The sequence below is a fragment of the Helianthus annuus genome, chromosome 15 (assembly GCF_002127325.2).
Source record: "Helianthus annuus cultivar XRQ/B chromosome 15, HanXRQr2.0-SUNRISE, whole genome shotgun sequence".
In the NCBI taxonomy this organism is placed as follows: Eukaryota; Viridiplantae; Streptophyta; class Magnoliopsida; order Asterales; family Asteraceae; genus Helianthus; species Helianthus annuus.
In genome coordinates, this window is record NC_035447.2 from 49,196,251 (window position 1) to 49,211,162 (window position 14,912).

The window sequence follows — 14,912 nt, forward strand, 5'->3', positions numbered from 1 at the left end:
TCAAATATCATGCAACAAATAGCTTTTACTATCAGCAACTTCGACCTCTAAGGGTATTGACATCTTTTCAAGCTTAAACGATGGGTGAGCTAACAATTCATTAGAAATGAACGACCTACTAGCCCCGGAATCAAATAAAACATTCATAGGCATAGAATTAACCAAGAATATACCTGAAACCACGTCCGGGCTAGCTTTGGCTTCATCCGAGGTTAACTGAAACATCCTCCCGCGAGCCTTGGGGGGCTCATCTTTCTTTCCATCTCTCTTTGCCCCTTGTTGGAGTTTCGGACATTCCGCTTTAACGTGCCCCGTTTCATTGCAATTATAACACGCCTTTGAGTTTTCGGGGCACCTATAAAATGGATGTCCCTCTCGTACACATTTGTAACATCCCTTCTTTCCCGATAAACATTCACCCGAATGATGCTTCCCACACGTCTTGCAAGTCGGAATTTCACTACTTGCTTTCCCTTTCTTGCTTTGGTCTTGATATCTTGCCTTTTTCGATGGGCTTGCGTTGGTAGGCTTCCCCGCTACCCTTTTTTCTCCCCGTTCAACCTGCCTTTTTATCTCAATTTCTCTGTCTCTTGCCCATTCAATTAGTTCATTTAACGTTGCACACTTGGAGGGATTTACAAATTCCCGATATTCAGCCTTTAACATAGCATGGTAATGTATAATCCTTTGCCTCTCAGTACCCGCTATCTCCTCACAGAACTTCACCCTCTCAAGGAACTTGTTTGTTATCTCGTCAATCGTTTCATCCTTCTGTCTGAGACGTAAGAAGTCTTCCTGAATCTTATCAATTGCGGATTGTGGACTATAGTATTTCAGAAATGACTCCTTGAATTCTTGCCATGTTAACGACTGTACTTTATCATCCCCCAATTCCTTCGAGTATGCGTCCCACCAATCTTTTGCTCGAAGTTGTAAGAGGCCAGTGGCAAACATTACTTGATCCTCCACTTCACATCTACTTCGTGTAAACACGGCTTCGGTACTTGAAACCCACCTTTGACAAGCTATCGGATCAACTTCTCCTTTGTATGGTAAGGGGTTACATACCATGAACTCTTTGTACGTGCATCGCCGAAAGCTTTTCTTCACTTGCAATTCACTAATCATTTCTTTCAATTCTTCCACCTTAGAAGTTACCGAGGTATTAACTATCTCCAATACTTGTCCTTCGACTTCTTGAGCTAGTCGGGGTACACTAGCCTCTATTGCTTTCTTTACTTCTTCCACAATCATAGCTCTTATTTCATTTCGACGTGCTTCGTCGTCCTCATTCACATTCACCATATCAGCCATCTACATAAAACATTCATTGCATTCATTAGATTTCATTTCATACTAGTCACCATTATGTTTTAACATCATTTTATCATGACACATTCCATTCAATATTCATACTTCATGCCTTGTCGTCATTGACGATCGTATCGTGTCATTCTTACTTCAGACATTCATTCATTCTTTCTGTCATAACTAAGTTAATAATACGTAGCTCCCATTCTTTCCAATACGTAAAAGAAATCACTCGTGACTAAATCATACTTAAACTTTCTTTGGAAACTTAATGTTTCCGACGATCTACATCATAGTATTCCTTCTCCCTTACACCTTGATATTACTTTTCTTAACCATTAGGATCGCATTATATCGTTCTTCCGTATGAATAACACACTAAACAGAACAATATATTTTGAAATGGGCTGAAAATGACCTCCACCGTAAGCTACGGTGGCTACCGTAGCTTACGGTGGCCCCTCTTCCTTTACGGTCCTGGGCTACTGTTTTACGGTAGCCATCCTTCTCCCAGGTGCTACCGTAAGCTACGGTACCACCGTAATTTACGGTAGTGCCCAGCGTACTTTTATTGAATTTTCATGTTTTTCTACCCATTTTTGACCCGTATTAACCCCCAAACTGATCTGATTTATCATATATCTTCCACTACATCTTGTAATTATTTCATAGCGTAATCATTTAAAAGACTTCCTTGCTTTGCGCCACGGATCGAACACACACTCCTCCCGAGCTTTCGGTTTGAGTTCAAGCACTTGATGCTTAAATCCCTCAAACCCAAGCTCTGATACCAACTTGAAACGCCCATTTTCCACATTTGACATATAACGTAAACTTTATACGATTTTTTGGAAAAATTTTGACATGACCCGTTCGAAAATTGAACCTTTCCCCTGCTTTTAACAACATCATTTTAATTAAGTTCTACGACACTTTTCAAAACCACAAAGTTATGACCATAAGGTTCACCATGAACAATTTTGTAGAAACTATACCAAAAGATTTAGAAATCCTAACTACTTACTAACATACTAGACACAATTTAATATCATATGACAAAACGAAATCTTTGACCCATTCATAATCAACAACATGAACCGGAAGCGTGCAAAAGGTCGACATTGTGTGTACGGTCCGAGTGCGCCGCAATCAAGCATGAGATTTACCTAACATTCATAACAACAAACACTTGTTAGTTCGTAACACATAACAATTAAAATCCTTTAATTACATATTCTTTTTCAACCCGTTAACATAACATATTACCTTACTAACATCATTACTTTCATTCGGAAACATTCATCATTCCACTTTCCGATTCATTTGTGATGAATCGCCACATATCATATTCTTCAATATACTTACCCCATTTGACCCGTATGGCAAGTCGAATTCCTAAACAATCCAACTATCATTCTACTTAACATTCCAACCTATTAGACGGATCTTTTCAACTTTACCACAACTTGATCTTTCGGACATTTCTCCATACAAACTCTTTGCATTTATTCAATCATGATTCATAAAGGGAAATTATACTAAAATCATAGTACTAAATGGTATCATTCATAAATCTACAAATAGCGTACATAAAGTTCATATGAACTTACCGCGATCTTGTGATGCTTGTGTCTTTGAGTGACTTGCGCCTTCTTCCTTCTTTGTGCCTATATGTCACAATCTCGTACTTTAGCTTTCTTTTAACATTAACTTCACAATCCTTATAGTATGTTATGGCGTTTACTAGTCACATACATCATTATCTTGAGAAAGTTGCATCATCTTAACAAGTATTCATGCAAAAGCCATAACTAAACTCACTTAGGCATTTTGTCAAACACATGGTGTGCATATCACTAGACTAGCATAATGTACAAGCATTTTAAGCACAACTTCCATAGTTCACTCCTTGAGTAAAATAAACATCCTACTATGTTAAAATCTATCATTCAAATCATGAGCATACAGTTCTAAATCAATATTCATAACAATTTCATAAATCAACCATCAAATTAACATACAAAACTTCACAATTGTTAAACATTACTTGACATGCAAGTGGGTTTTGCCCTAACCTTGTTCATATTCGAATTTTAGCATCTAATGATATCTAGACCTTCTAACAACCATTAATCTTACTCAATTTTGTATTACATTCACGAATTACACAAAACCCACTTAATCAAACATCATCAAATCACAAAATTGACTTACTTGAGATCAAGAACACTTAGATAATCAAGATACTTGGGTCATGCATTCGATTTCTTCAATAATCTAGCTCTCAATTGAGGGAATTTAGTGATTTAGGGTTTTGTGAGGGAAGGAGTCCCCTCCTGGCTTCTCACGATCGCAGACCACACCAGACTTGTCTGGTTTCTTTTTTTTCATGTTTTAACCCCATTTTTACATATCTAGTCCCCCATCTTTTAAGCTCTATACACTTTACTCATTTCTAATTACTAACTTGGTAACTTAATGCATATATGGGGTTTTTGATTTGTTAAATGGTATAAATCTTAATAATATTCTAAATTTCATATTTACCCTTTCTTTTCGTCAATGTTTTGTGATGAAGCATTAAAACTCGTCACATAAGAATTTTGGGGTGTTACACATCCGGTCCTCGTGGCTCAACTCGCCGCTCGGAACCGCTTCGTAGTAAGCCTTGAAACGGTCGAGCTTGGGCCGTAGCTCGCGCCATTTATGTTGGCACGCGTTGAGGTTGTGGCGGTTGTTACCGACGTTATGTCGGTAGGCCGCGAATGTTTCCACCCAATACTTTGTTTGGCCCGGTGGCCGTCCCTTCATAGCGTCAACGACGCTAGTGACGAGTGTCATTTCTTCTTCATTGGTCCAGGATGCCATAGCGGGGGGGGGGGGGGGACAGTGGGTTAGCCGGTGGGGTTGGGTTCGTGGGATGGGAGGGACCAGTGGGTTAGCGATTTCAAGAGAGTGGGTAGCCGGTGGGGTTGGGTTCGTGGGATGGGGGGACCAGTGGGTTGGGGTTACAATATATAGGGGGTGGTTGGGTGACCGGGTGGCGGTTTGGTGTCCCCAAACCGTTTGAATTTTAAATTCAAATTTTGAATCCGCTATGACGTGGCGAGTGAGCCAATGGGAGGCAGCCAGCTAGGTTGGCCATATCGCCCCACGCCCGGCTTGAAAGCCAAGCCCCAAGGGCCACGCCCCAACCCAAGCCCACCCGGGATGGTGGTATGGGCGTTTTCCCCCAACCCACGCCCCATACCCCATGGCCTTAGCACTAAGGGTGGAGGGTATAGTCAAACACCTTAGGGTGTTTGAGTGAAATCCTAGCCAATAATATTATGCCATGTCAACTCCCCATTCCACTCCCTAGGGATGGCAATGGGTCGGGTTTGGGACGGGTTTGGGTAATCCCAAACCCAAACCCGGTTAGATAAGCTTGTCCCAAACCCGTCCCAAAACCCATCGGGTTTCTAGCGGGTAAATACCCATCGGGTATCGGTATACCCGCGGGTTTCGGGTAAACCCGTTAATTTAAAAAGATTACCCGTTGGGTATACTCATCTCAAAACCCATTGGGTATCTATCGGGTAACTACTAACCGGTTACATTTTGTATTGTCATCATAAAAATATGTATCAAATAACTACAATGTATACGGAATAGAATACCTGTATGTGTAAAAAATGGATGTATCATATATATACATATTTAATAATATAAAAGAAATTATATCGGACATACAATCGGGTAAACGGGTACACTTTATCGGGTAATTGGGTCGGGTAAACGGGTATATCACTAAATCCCAAACCTGTCCCAAACCCGCGAAAAAAATAAAAACTATTCCCAAACCCGTCCCAAACCCGATTAACCGACCCCAAACCCGTCCCAAATGTGTCGGGTTTCGGGTTTAATTGCCATCCCTACCACTCCTCATTTTGCACTCAATCAGAGGATATAGTCAAATACCCTAGGATGTTTGAGTTATATATTTTTTATTTAAAAATTATAAACTATGCATAAATAATTAAAACATCTTTTAAACTAAATAAAAAAATCAGATTACATTTAAAACTTAAAAAAAAAACACATTACATTTAAAATTAAAAAAAAACATTACATTTAAAATTAAAAAAAAACACATTACATTTAAAACTTAAAAATTAAACCATAAAGTAAACTAATATTTAGAAATTACATGGCCAAATATATTTTTTTGCGATATCTCGTTTCCTCGCGAGAATAAATGCCAACATCTCGGGTGGAGCATGGTCGTGTGACTCAGTAAATGTCTTCAAATCCCGATCATACATGAGTTGTTTCACCGCCTCGCGTTGTTCCGCCACTAACGCTATGGTGTCTTCCTCGCGTTTCTTTCGTATATTCGTCAACTCTATCGCCCGTGCTTTTTCTTGTTCTTTCAAAAGAGTGTATTGGGCGAGCTTCTCGGTGAGGGCCTCTTGGCTATCGTTTGATGATGATGCGGGCCTCTTGTCTTTCCCCTTTTGTCTTGTTGGTGACGGGTCTACGTTTATGTCCGGTATATCGATCGGTGACTCAGTTCCCGGTGTACCCGCATCGGGCGACTTTCTTTTTTTGTCCCGAACTTTCACTATCTTCACCCAACAATGGTACCGTTGCCCATTTGTCATGTTTACGAACGACCTACCATGCCTCAATATGTTGAAAACCACTCGGATTTTTTTTTTGAAATCACTTAAAGCCCTATTCATGACATCGAGGTCGCTAACACCACTACCACGAATACGATCCTACATAGATAACAAATATAAAGGAAAAAAAATTAAACATAAACAATTTTATGGAAATTATTTTTTAAATGTTATGGAAAATTAAACACATTACAAATAAAATATTACCGCTTGTTTCCAAAGACTGTTGAAGTGATTTATCTTACTCAACATAGGGATCCATTTTGAACGTACTTGATGAACTGTTCGAGTACTTCCGCCGACCGTTTCGTTGTAATGGACGAGAATTTTTTTTCCAAAACCTATCCCCTTTTTGTGCATTTCCTTTTTTCTTGTTTATGGAACAATGAACCCATGCCTTGGCTAAGGCTTCTTCATGTGTTTTCGCCCAAGTTTGACGCTCCGCCTTAACTCCCTTTTGTTTCAGGTCACTTGCTTCACCAATATCATCGTCTTCATCCACATATTCTTCTTCGTCCTCGCCACTATCTACATCCAAATGTTGTGTTTCGAGGACAACCTCTACATCATCGTAGATAGGAAGTGGGCGCTCGACATTCTCTCTTGGTGATTGAATTGGCGGGGTCCTAAATCCAAATGGATCGAACTCGTTTGTGAAGCTTGGGTGTGAAAATATTTGTGGTGGAAAAGTAGGTTGGGTGAAAAAAGATGTTTGAGTTTGAGGGTAATAAAATTGAGGTTGAGTGGTTGGTGAATATCCGTAGGAGGTTTGAACCGGTGCACTTGGACCTCTACAATCACCTTCTCTTGTTTGCGAAACCTTTTTTCTTGAATCCGATCCTCGGCTAGCGGAACCTTTTTTCTTGGGTTCACCTTTGTTTTGTTTATCCATGGTGTTTGTGGGTCTAGAAAGAGATTTTTTTTGTAAGAATTGTGTGTTAAAAAGGATTGAAAATTTGAGTTTATATAAAAATTGTGTGTCAAACGGTAATAAAAAACGTTCAAAAAAATTAACGGTCAAAAATATTAAATGCAAACGGTCAAAAATATGCATTAATCAACATCAATCACATCGGTGAAAGGTTACCGATTTTGAGACTCTCTCTCATGGTCACCGAATGCCTTTGAAGGGAGGGTATAGTCACCGATTCGGTGACTTGAGTCACCGCACAACTCCCCGAGGGTTATACCCTCCACCTTAACATGGTTAAAATTTTCAGTTAGTTAATTATATTTACTTAAGAGCATTTTTGTCATTTCATGCATTTATTTAAAATGTTTCTTAACAATAAATGATAAAAAATAGCATATAGGAACTTTCAGTTGTCTATTTTTTTTCTCTCTCTAATTTCGCTCTCTAAAATATCCTCTCAAGTCGTCTCCCACTTTTCTTCATTTGATGGAACAAATCCATCATTTTCACCTCAGATTTCATCCCTACCTCCTAATCCCCCATCAATTTTGAATTCTCCAACTTGTAAAACACCCCCTAATGCAGAAAATGAGGCTCAATTGGTTCCGCAAGAGGGTCTTCCTCATCAGCCGCCACCCCCTTTTTCAAAGACATGTGGCTTACAATCTGATGTGTCGCCTGTTGCTAAAGATCCGGACCAATTTACTCCTGAAGAAACCATACAGATAACAAACCTCGTCATAAAGGAGGGTCTCCCAAGAATGGGGCCAAACCCCTAAAGAGCAGGGGAACCAAATCGAGTTCAACAACTAACGGTTGTTTAAAGTTTAAACATTCTTTAGTGATTTGTGAACTTTCTGACAAGGCGATGTTGTTTTATATAAATAGGCTCGTTTATTAGGAAATCAGTTTTAAGTTTGTTTTTCAGTTGGTTAACTTGATTTGAAAGAAATGCTTACGAAGATGGGTTAATTGGTGAACGCTTTCGAAGGGGGGGGGGGTATTATTTCTGATGTTTTAGTTTTGTCATATGTCATAATATAGCCCATCAAACAAGAATGTGAATTTACGGTAATATTTAGAATTAAAAAAACATTACCAGTTGCAGCATCAAAGGGCAGTTAGATCTTGCTTTTAGTGGTGGTGGTGGTGGAGGTTTGTTGAAGAGAGGGAGATGGCTGAGGGAAGAGATAGGGTTTTATAATCTTGTAAACAGATAAGTAAATTACCATTCTACCCTCATGTGCAAGGCACATGATCACACTTAACTTAATATTTTAACCTGGTTAGTGTTAAATGACGTAGGATGTAATGGGTTTTCTAAATAAATGATTGTGATTGTAATTATTGAAGTTAAAGGACATCCATTGCAATTTGATACAAACATAAATGACTAAAAATGTAATTTACCCTTTAATATATTTAGATGATGATTGTGTTTTGTTATTTAAGAGATCCATCTGTAACTAGGCTCAGCTCAATAGACTTAAGCCCAACACATATAGATCAACAAAGATTTTAGCCTATTCATCAACTATACTGACTTGAGCGTCGAATAATGATCCAAACTTAAAGACTCCGCCTTAAACATATTCAAACGAGTTTCCTCATTATGTTTGGTAGATTTAGTCCAAGCGGGAAGAAACAAAATGAGGCGGTCCATCTCATTCACTGTTGTGATGATCTATGTAGCCCTCTCGGGGGTTCATTTAGCGGCAATGTTATTTTAGATCTTAGAACCTCTTGTGTGATTTACGCATAAAACATAATCGTATATTCAAATCTCGATTATCAAAATAACTATAAATTATATTAATAGTTACTTTTATAACTAAACTATTGTTATGATTATTAGAATATATAATTTCTTAGTTCTTCTTCTTCTTCTTCTTCTTCTTCTTCTTATTATTATTATTATTATTATTATTATTATTATTATTATTATTATTATTATTATTATTTTGAATGGTGGTAGATCAACTTATTGGGCATACGCACCAACATTCAGTTGCCAACAAGGAGACCCGAATTCGAAACCAGAGTACATCCATTTAGGGTTGTATTATTCCGGGCCTTCATCCACCCGAAACAACAGTGAATATCGTTAGGATCAGAAGTCAAGCGCATGGCCCATCCTCAAAAGAAAACAGCACAACGAGTGGCAATGTAAACCCCCTGACCTCACCCTTTTTTGTGCCAACTGGGGTTCGAACTTAGGTCTTCTAAGAAGCTTACTAGCCTCTTTAACACATGATCCAGGGAGCATTGGCTCTTAGTTATTGTTATTGACATATCTTCAAACATGATAACTCTGCAATCCGTCATCATTTGATGCATAATTCAACCACAACTAACAATCGTAATCATCATAACAAACCTTAGTCCAAACTTTGTTGTGAACACATATTTAAACATCATATATAAAACCTGGTCTACATCTATACACATCTTTTATACAAAACCTATAGTAAACTTGACAAATGAAATATAGATTTGATAAACTCTAACTAATTACGATTTGTTCATAATCAAAACCTTAATTTTAAAACTCGTATCTTAAAAAAGTTAGAAAATGCATGAAAATGAAAAGTTAAAATGGGTTGTGACAAAGGTGGAGCCTTAGATGTGTCCATAGTCATGGCAACATGCACATGTGGTTTTCAACGAAGAGGTTGTTAGATTAATAATTATTCATAATCATATTTAAAACACCATTGACCGCAGTTAACAACTACTCATATATTCCTTACAACATAGCCATCGTCTTCTTCGGTTACGTGTTTGGTGAAATCAATATTAGTTTCTTGTTGATATATCATTTGATGCAAGATGATAACAAACAATTTAGGCAAATTGGATTTAAATAATCCCAACTTGCTCAATTTGGCCGATAATAATCCCAACTCAGTTATTGGCCGATAATAATCCGAACTGGTCCACTTTTGGCCGATAATAGTCCGCCGTTAAAAATAGCTTAACGGAGTTAAGCTTTTTTCCAAATTACAAACCGATGTTTTAAGGATTTTGATCAGAACGAGGATACGATTCGATTTATGTAAAACTTACCTCGAAACGGTACTTCAAACGACTTGATTTTTGTTAATTGGAAGTTTAAACACCCGAATTGAAGCACCGTTTTCGTCGTTTGGGGCAGTATTTCGAGGTAAATTTTATATCAATCAACTTGTATCCTCGTTCTGATCAAAATCCATAAAACATCAGTTTGTAATTCGGAAAAAAGCTTAACTCCGTTAAGCTATTTTTAACTGCGGACTATTATCGGCCAAAAGTTGAACAGTTCGGATTATTATCAGCCAATAACTGAGTTGAGATTATTATCGGCTAAATTGAGCAAGTTGGGATTATTTAAATCCAATTTGCCAACAATTTAAAGTTAAATAAATATCAACCGAGAAACACAAATATTTATAGTGGTTTGATAGATGTCAACTAGTACTCTCTACCACTATTTGGTATTCACCAAGTGTTTGTTTTTACTAAGAGCGTCTCTCTAAGAATGCAGTGACACAAATCTCATTATAATCACCTCTTCCTACTTCAATAAACTTTGATACTAAAACTAATCTGGCATCACTATTCTAATGTTGTGATTAATAGTTGTGATCACCCCTATCTATACTTTCTATAAAAGGAGAAATCCCAATGACATAAGAAAAGTTGATATGTCACCAGGAGAGGTTGTCCAACAAGGCTTTCCTTATGTCGTTATTACATCATAAACCTTAATATCAAAAGACTTTAATTTTCAAAGGTGGCCCACATTCAACTTTTCAAAGGTCTGCCCACATATACAAAAGGGCAAAATATAAAATTCAAACCGTTGCCTTAAACGTCTACTCAAATTCAAAATCATGGCTCCAGATTCAAAATTTAAACATGGCTCCACATTCAAAATTCAAAATTCAAACCATATATTCTAATTCTAATCCTACAAATAAGATATAATTATCTGGCTCCACATTTAAATCTCTCTCGCTCATATCTGTGAGCGTATCTCTCTCTCTCTCTCAAATGCATCTTTCTCATGATTCAGCCACTAATCTCCAATTACACTTCTTTGTTCAAATGTTTGTTGATTCTGTTTACATGTTATCGTTCCAGTATCATTGTTCCAACATTGTCGTTTCAATGAAGCTTCCCATCACACATCAACCTTTCAATATCGATGTTGCAGTATCATTGTTGCAACATTGTGAAAAGTTGCATGTGCTACCTTCTTTGATGGAAGAGATGCGTTGTTCGATTTTCGTTAAATCGAAAGTCAGGTTTTCTTGCGTCAGTAAGATTTTCTCCTTTTATATAACGTATAGATTCGCACAATATCGTGAAAAGTCAGATGTGCTACAACAGTTGAGAGGAGACCTTTGCATTTTAGGTTTGTTTCTTATTTTGATTAACTGTTGATGATATTGAGAGTTTTTATTGACACTAGCATTTTAGGATATGTTAAGATGCATGTTTATATTATTAAAATGAACTACTACATAGAAAAATATGAATTTAATGAAATATTTATAAAGTATTACACGCTAGGGTTAACAATTGCTAAGATTTCGTAGACTCTGGCCTTTCTCCATGTGATTTCATGCTCTCTTTTGAATTTCAGGTCAGTTAGCATGTTGCAGATTTTCTGATCCTGTTCTAGAAGTTATGTCAGAAACTCTTCTGCATTCTTCTGGAACTCTGATGGAGGAGAGTGGAGGACTTCATCGAGCAATGCTATGCTGTTCCAGGTTTTGTTGTAATTAGTGTCGTTGATTATGTCGACTTTCCTGTTTAGTTCATGGTCTGTTCTTTGTTCTTTGAGTGACCACATCGAGAATTGTGGTTTAACATCGCTGGTGTCTGACCAGTGGTAGAAGCTGAAGTTTGCCATGTAGATTTTTTGTTGGTTTTCTGATTTGGAACATTTTTTTACAGAAAGTGATTTGTAGGACAATTTGTTGATGTTTTGAATCAAAGTAATCATCGGTCTTTTATAGAGTTTAAAAACGCGTCTACATGGTAAATGAAGAGGTTAATTGTAATTGTGATAATCTGCTTTTGTTCTTTGAATTTCGAAATTTTATCCCATGGGTTTCTTGGTATTTAATTTTACAGTTTTCCCATAAAAGTTGGGGTTTGAAAAGGTTTTTGCATTAAAAGATTGCTGTTTTGAACTATACATTAATATGTTTATATTAAGTCTACACGTTTTCACTGTTAGATATTTCAGTATATAAATTCCTAGTCACTTCACCTGTTTTTCATCACGATTTCCTACGAAGATATCATACTTTCTAGAAAGTCGAGTAATATAGTTTATTCAAATGGCTTCATTCACTTCTGCAAAATCAGATGATTTAAAGCAGCGTTTTGTTAGGCAAATCGAGGAATAGGTGTATGAAGATAGGGCTACTCTTCAAGAGTTGAAGAGATGTTTTGATGGATTGCAAGTTGGCGTGTTCACGAGAGCAGGTTTCCAGAGATCTTATGCGGATGCCTTCAACTTCTGTTCGTGAGCGTTGTGTTGTCAGTAATATAGAGTGTGGTGATAGAGACGTGGAGTTCATGGCAATGTTGAAGGACATACATCGAGAAGTTCAGCAATCGATGGAGTTGAAGCTAAAGTTTCTTAATTCTTGCTGTTATTGTTAGATTTGAACTTTAATGTTGTTCTCGATGTTATGTAATTATTGGGCTTTTAATCTCATGAATAAATTTTAATCTTATGAATCTATATTGCGTTTTAGTTTTACTTATTTAGTGTTTGAGTTTGATTTAGATTATGTTGATGTTGAATTGTGTCTGAACATCTGTTTGGTAAGTCAACAGAAGTTTAATAGTATCAAGTGTTGGTTTGATGGTGAACAGATAATGTTGATGTTGAATTGTGTGTTAACATCTGTTTGGTAAGTCAATAGAGGTTTAATAGTATCAAGGGTTCGTTTGATGGTGAACAGATGAGTGCACGTTAAAACAAATGTTTAGAATTTGATCATTGATAGTAGTTTTTTGAAGAATCTGTGCTCCCGCAAATTACAGAGAGTCAATATTTGGAGTTGTAAAAGGTCTGTTGTAGTTAAAGTTTGGTAAAAGAGAACATTTGTTGATGATGAAACAACTGTGTATGCTAACGACTGTTGATTTACCACTCTTGACTAAATGAATAAATTTTAATAGTATTAATCTTTGTTGTCGTATCTTCATTTTAATTATTTCAGTCATTCCTAAGTATTATTATATAATTTTGTTTATCAATAACAGTTTTTTGGAAGAATTTACCATATATTTTGGTGTTATAAAAGGTGTGTTGTAGCTAAAGTCTGACAAAAGAGAGCATCTGCTGATGAATAAATGTCTGAAAATGCAAAGGTCTGCTATGGGTCAACAGATGTTAACAAACAACAGATGATATTCAATCTTAAAATGCTTAACAGAGGATTTGATACTAACAGTGGTTGGGCTAATTATGAATAAGTATTATTATATAAGGTCTGCTATAAGCATTATTATTATTATATAATTTTGTTTCTCAATAACAGTTTTTTGGAAGAATTTACCGTATATTTTGGTGTTATAAAAGGTGTGTTGTAGCTAAAGTCTGACAAAAGAGAGCATCTGCTGATGAATAAATGTCTGAAGATGCAAAGGTCTGCTATGGGTCAACAGATGTTAACGAACCACAGATGATATTCAATCTTAAAATGCTTAACAGAGGATTTGATACTAAGAGTGGTTGGGCTAATGATGAATAAGTATTATTATATAAGGTCTGCTATAAGTATTATTATTATATAATTTTGTTTATCAATAACAGTTTTTTGGAAGAATTTATGGTATATTTTGCTGTTACAAAAGGTGTGTTGTAGCTAAAGTCTGACAAAAGAGAGCATCTGCTGATGAATAAATGTCTGAAGATGCAAAGGTCTGCTATGGGTCAACAGATGTTAACAAACAATAGATGATATTCAATCTTAAAATGCTTAACAGAGGATTTGATACTAATAGTGGTTGGGCTAATGATGAATAAGTATTATTATATAAAGTCTGCTATTATTATTATTATTCTTATTATTATTATTATTATTATTATTATTATTATATAATTTTGTTTATCAATAACAGTTTTTTGGAAGAATTTATGGTAAGTCTGACAACTGTTTGATGATATTCAATCTTAAAATGCTTAATAGAGGATTTGATACTAACAGTGGTTGGGCTAATAACAGATGTTAGACTTACGACTGTTGAGTTACACCGATTGAAAACAACTGTTTTTGAAACTTTTGCTTGCCTAAAAATACATCCACTGCTAAAGGGTACCGTCTGTCATGATTTCTGTTTATCCTAATGACTGTTGATTTACTATACTGCTGACTGTCATCCATTATGACAACAGAGGTTCTGACGTGGACAGATGTTAGCTAAAAATAAAACAACTGCTGAAAGTTATCATCTGTTCTCATAACTTCTGTTTATCTAACGATTGTTTGACTCACACTATTCCCAATGACCAACAGAGGTTTCCAAACAACTGCATCGGTTGTCGCAAGAGAGGTTCTGACGTGGACAGATTTTAGCCATCAAATATTTGTAACTACTGCCACGTCAGCATTCACTTCTTCTCTCTATATAAAAGTTGTTTCATCCCTAAATCGAGGTTCTACCACTGCCGTCTTGAATTCAAAATTCTCAAAAACGGTTTCCAACATATTAAAAACCCTCTAACTTAAACCCTGTTTCATCCCCAAATCACCTTCTTCTCCGATCATGTCTCTGAACATCAAAAACCCTCACAACTACCTCCCCATCTTCGAGAAAACCAGCAAAAATACCAGCTATCACTCAATAATTGACCTTTTAACGTCATCAAAATAAAAATCAATTCTTACTGCTGATGCTCCGGTTCATACAGAAACACTCCGACAATTTTGGTTTAATGCTGAAATAGAGTCTGAAGATAATAATCCAGTTTCCATCACATCTAAGGTCGGGGAAAGTGTGGTACGAATTTCTCCCTT

General features: G+C 36.6%; 1 protein-coding gene across 1 annotated transcript; it reads right to left on the reverse strand.

Annotated features, from left to right (window-relative positions):
• On the reverse strand, positions 1-1,314 carry LOC110913662. Its single transcript, XM_022158485.1, has one exon. It carries the CDS (start codon positions 1,312-1,314, stop codon positions 1-3), a length of 1,314 nt encoding a protein of 437 aa, XP_022014177.1.
• Positions 1,315-14,912: the final 13,598 nt, after the last annotated feature.

Excerpts from the sequence above, each read along its gene's own strand:
- LOC110913662 (XM_022158485.1), bottom strand. The coding sequence starts at position 1,314 with ATGGCTGATATGGTGAATGTGAATGAGGACGACGAAGCACGTCGAAAT.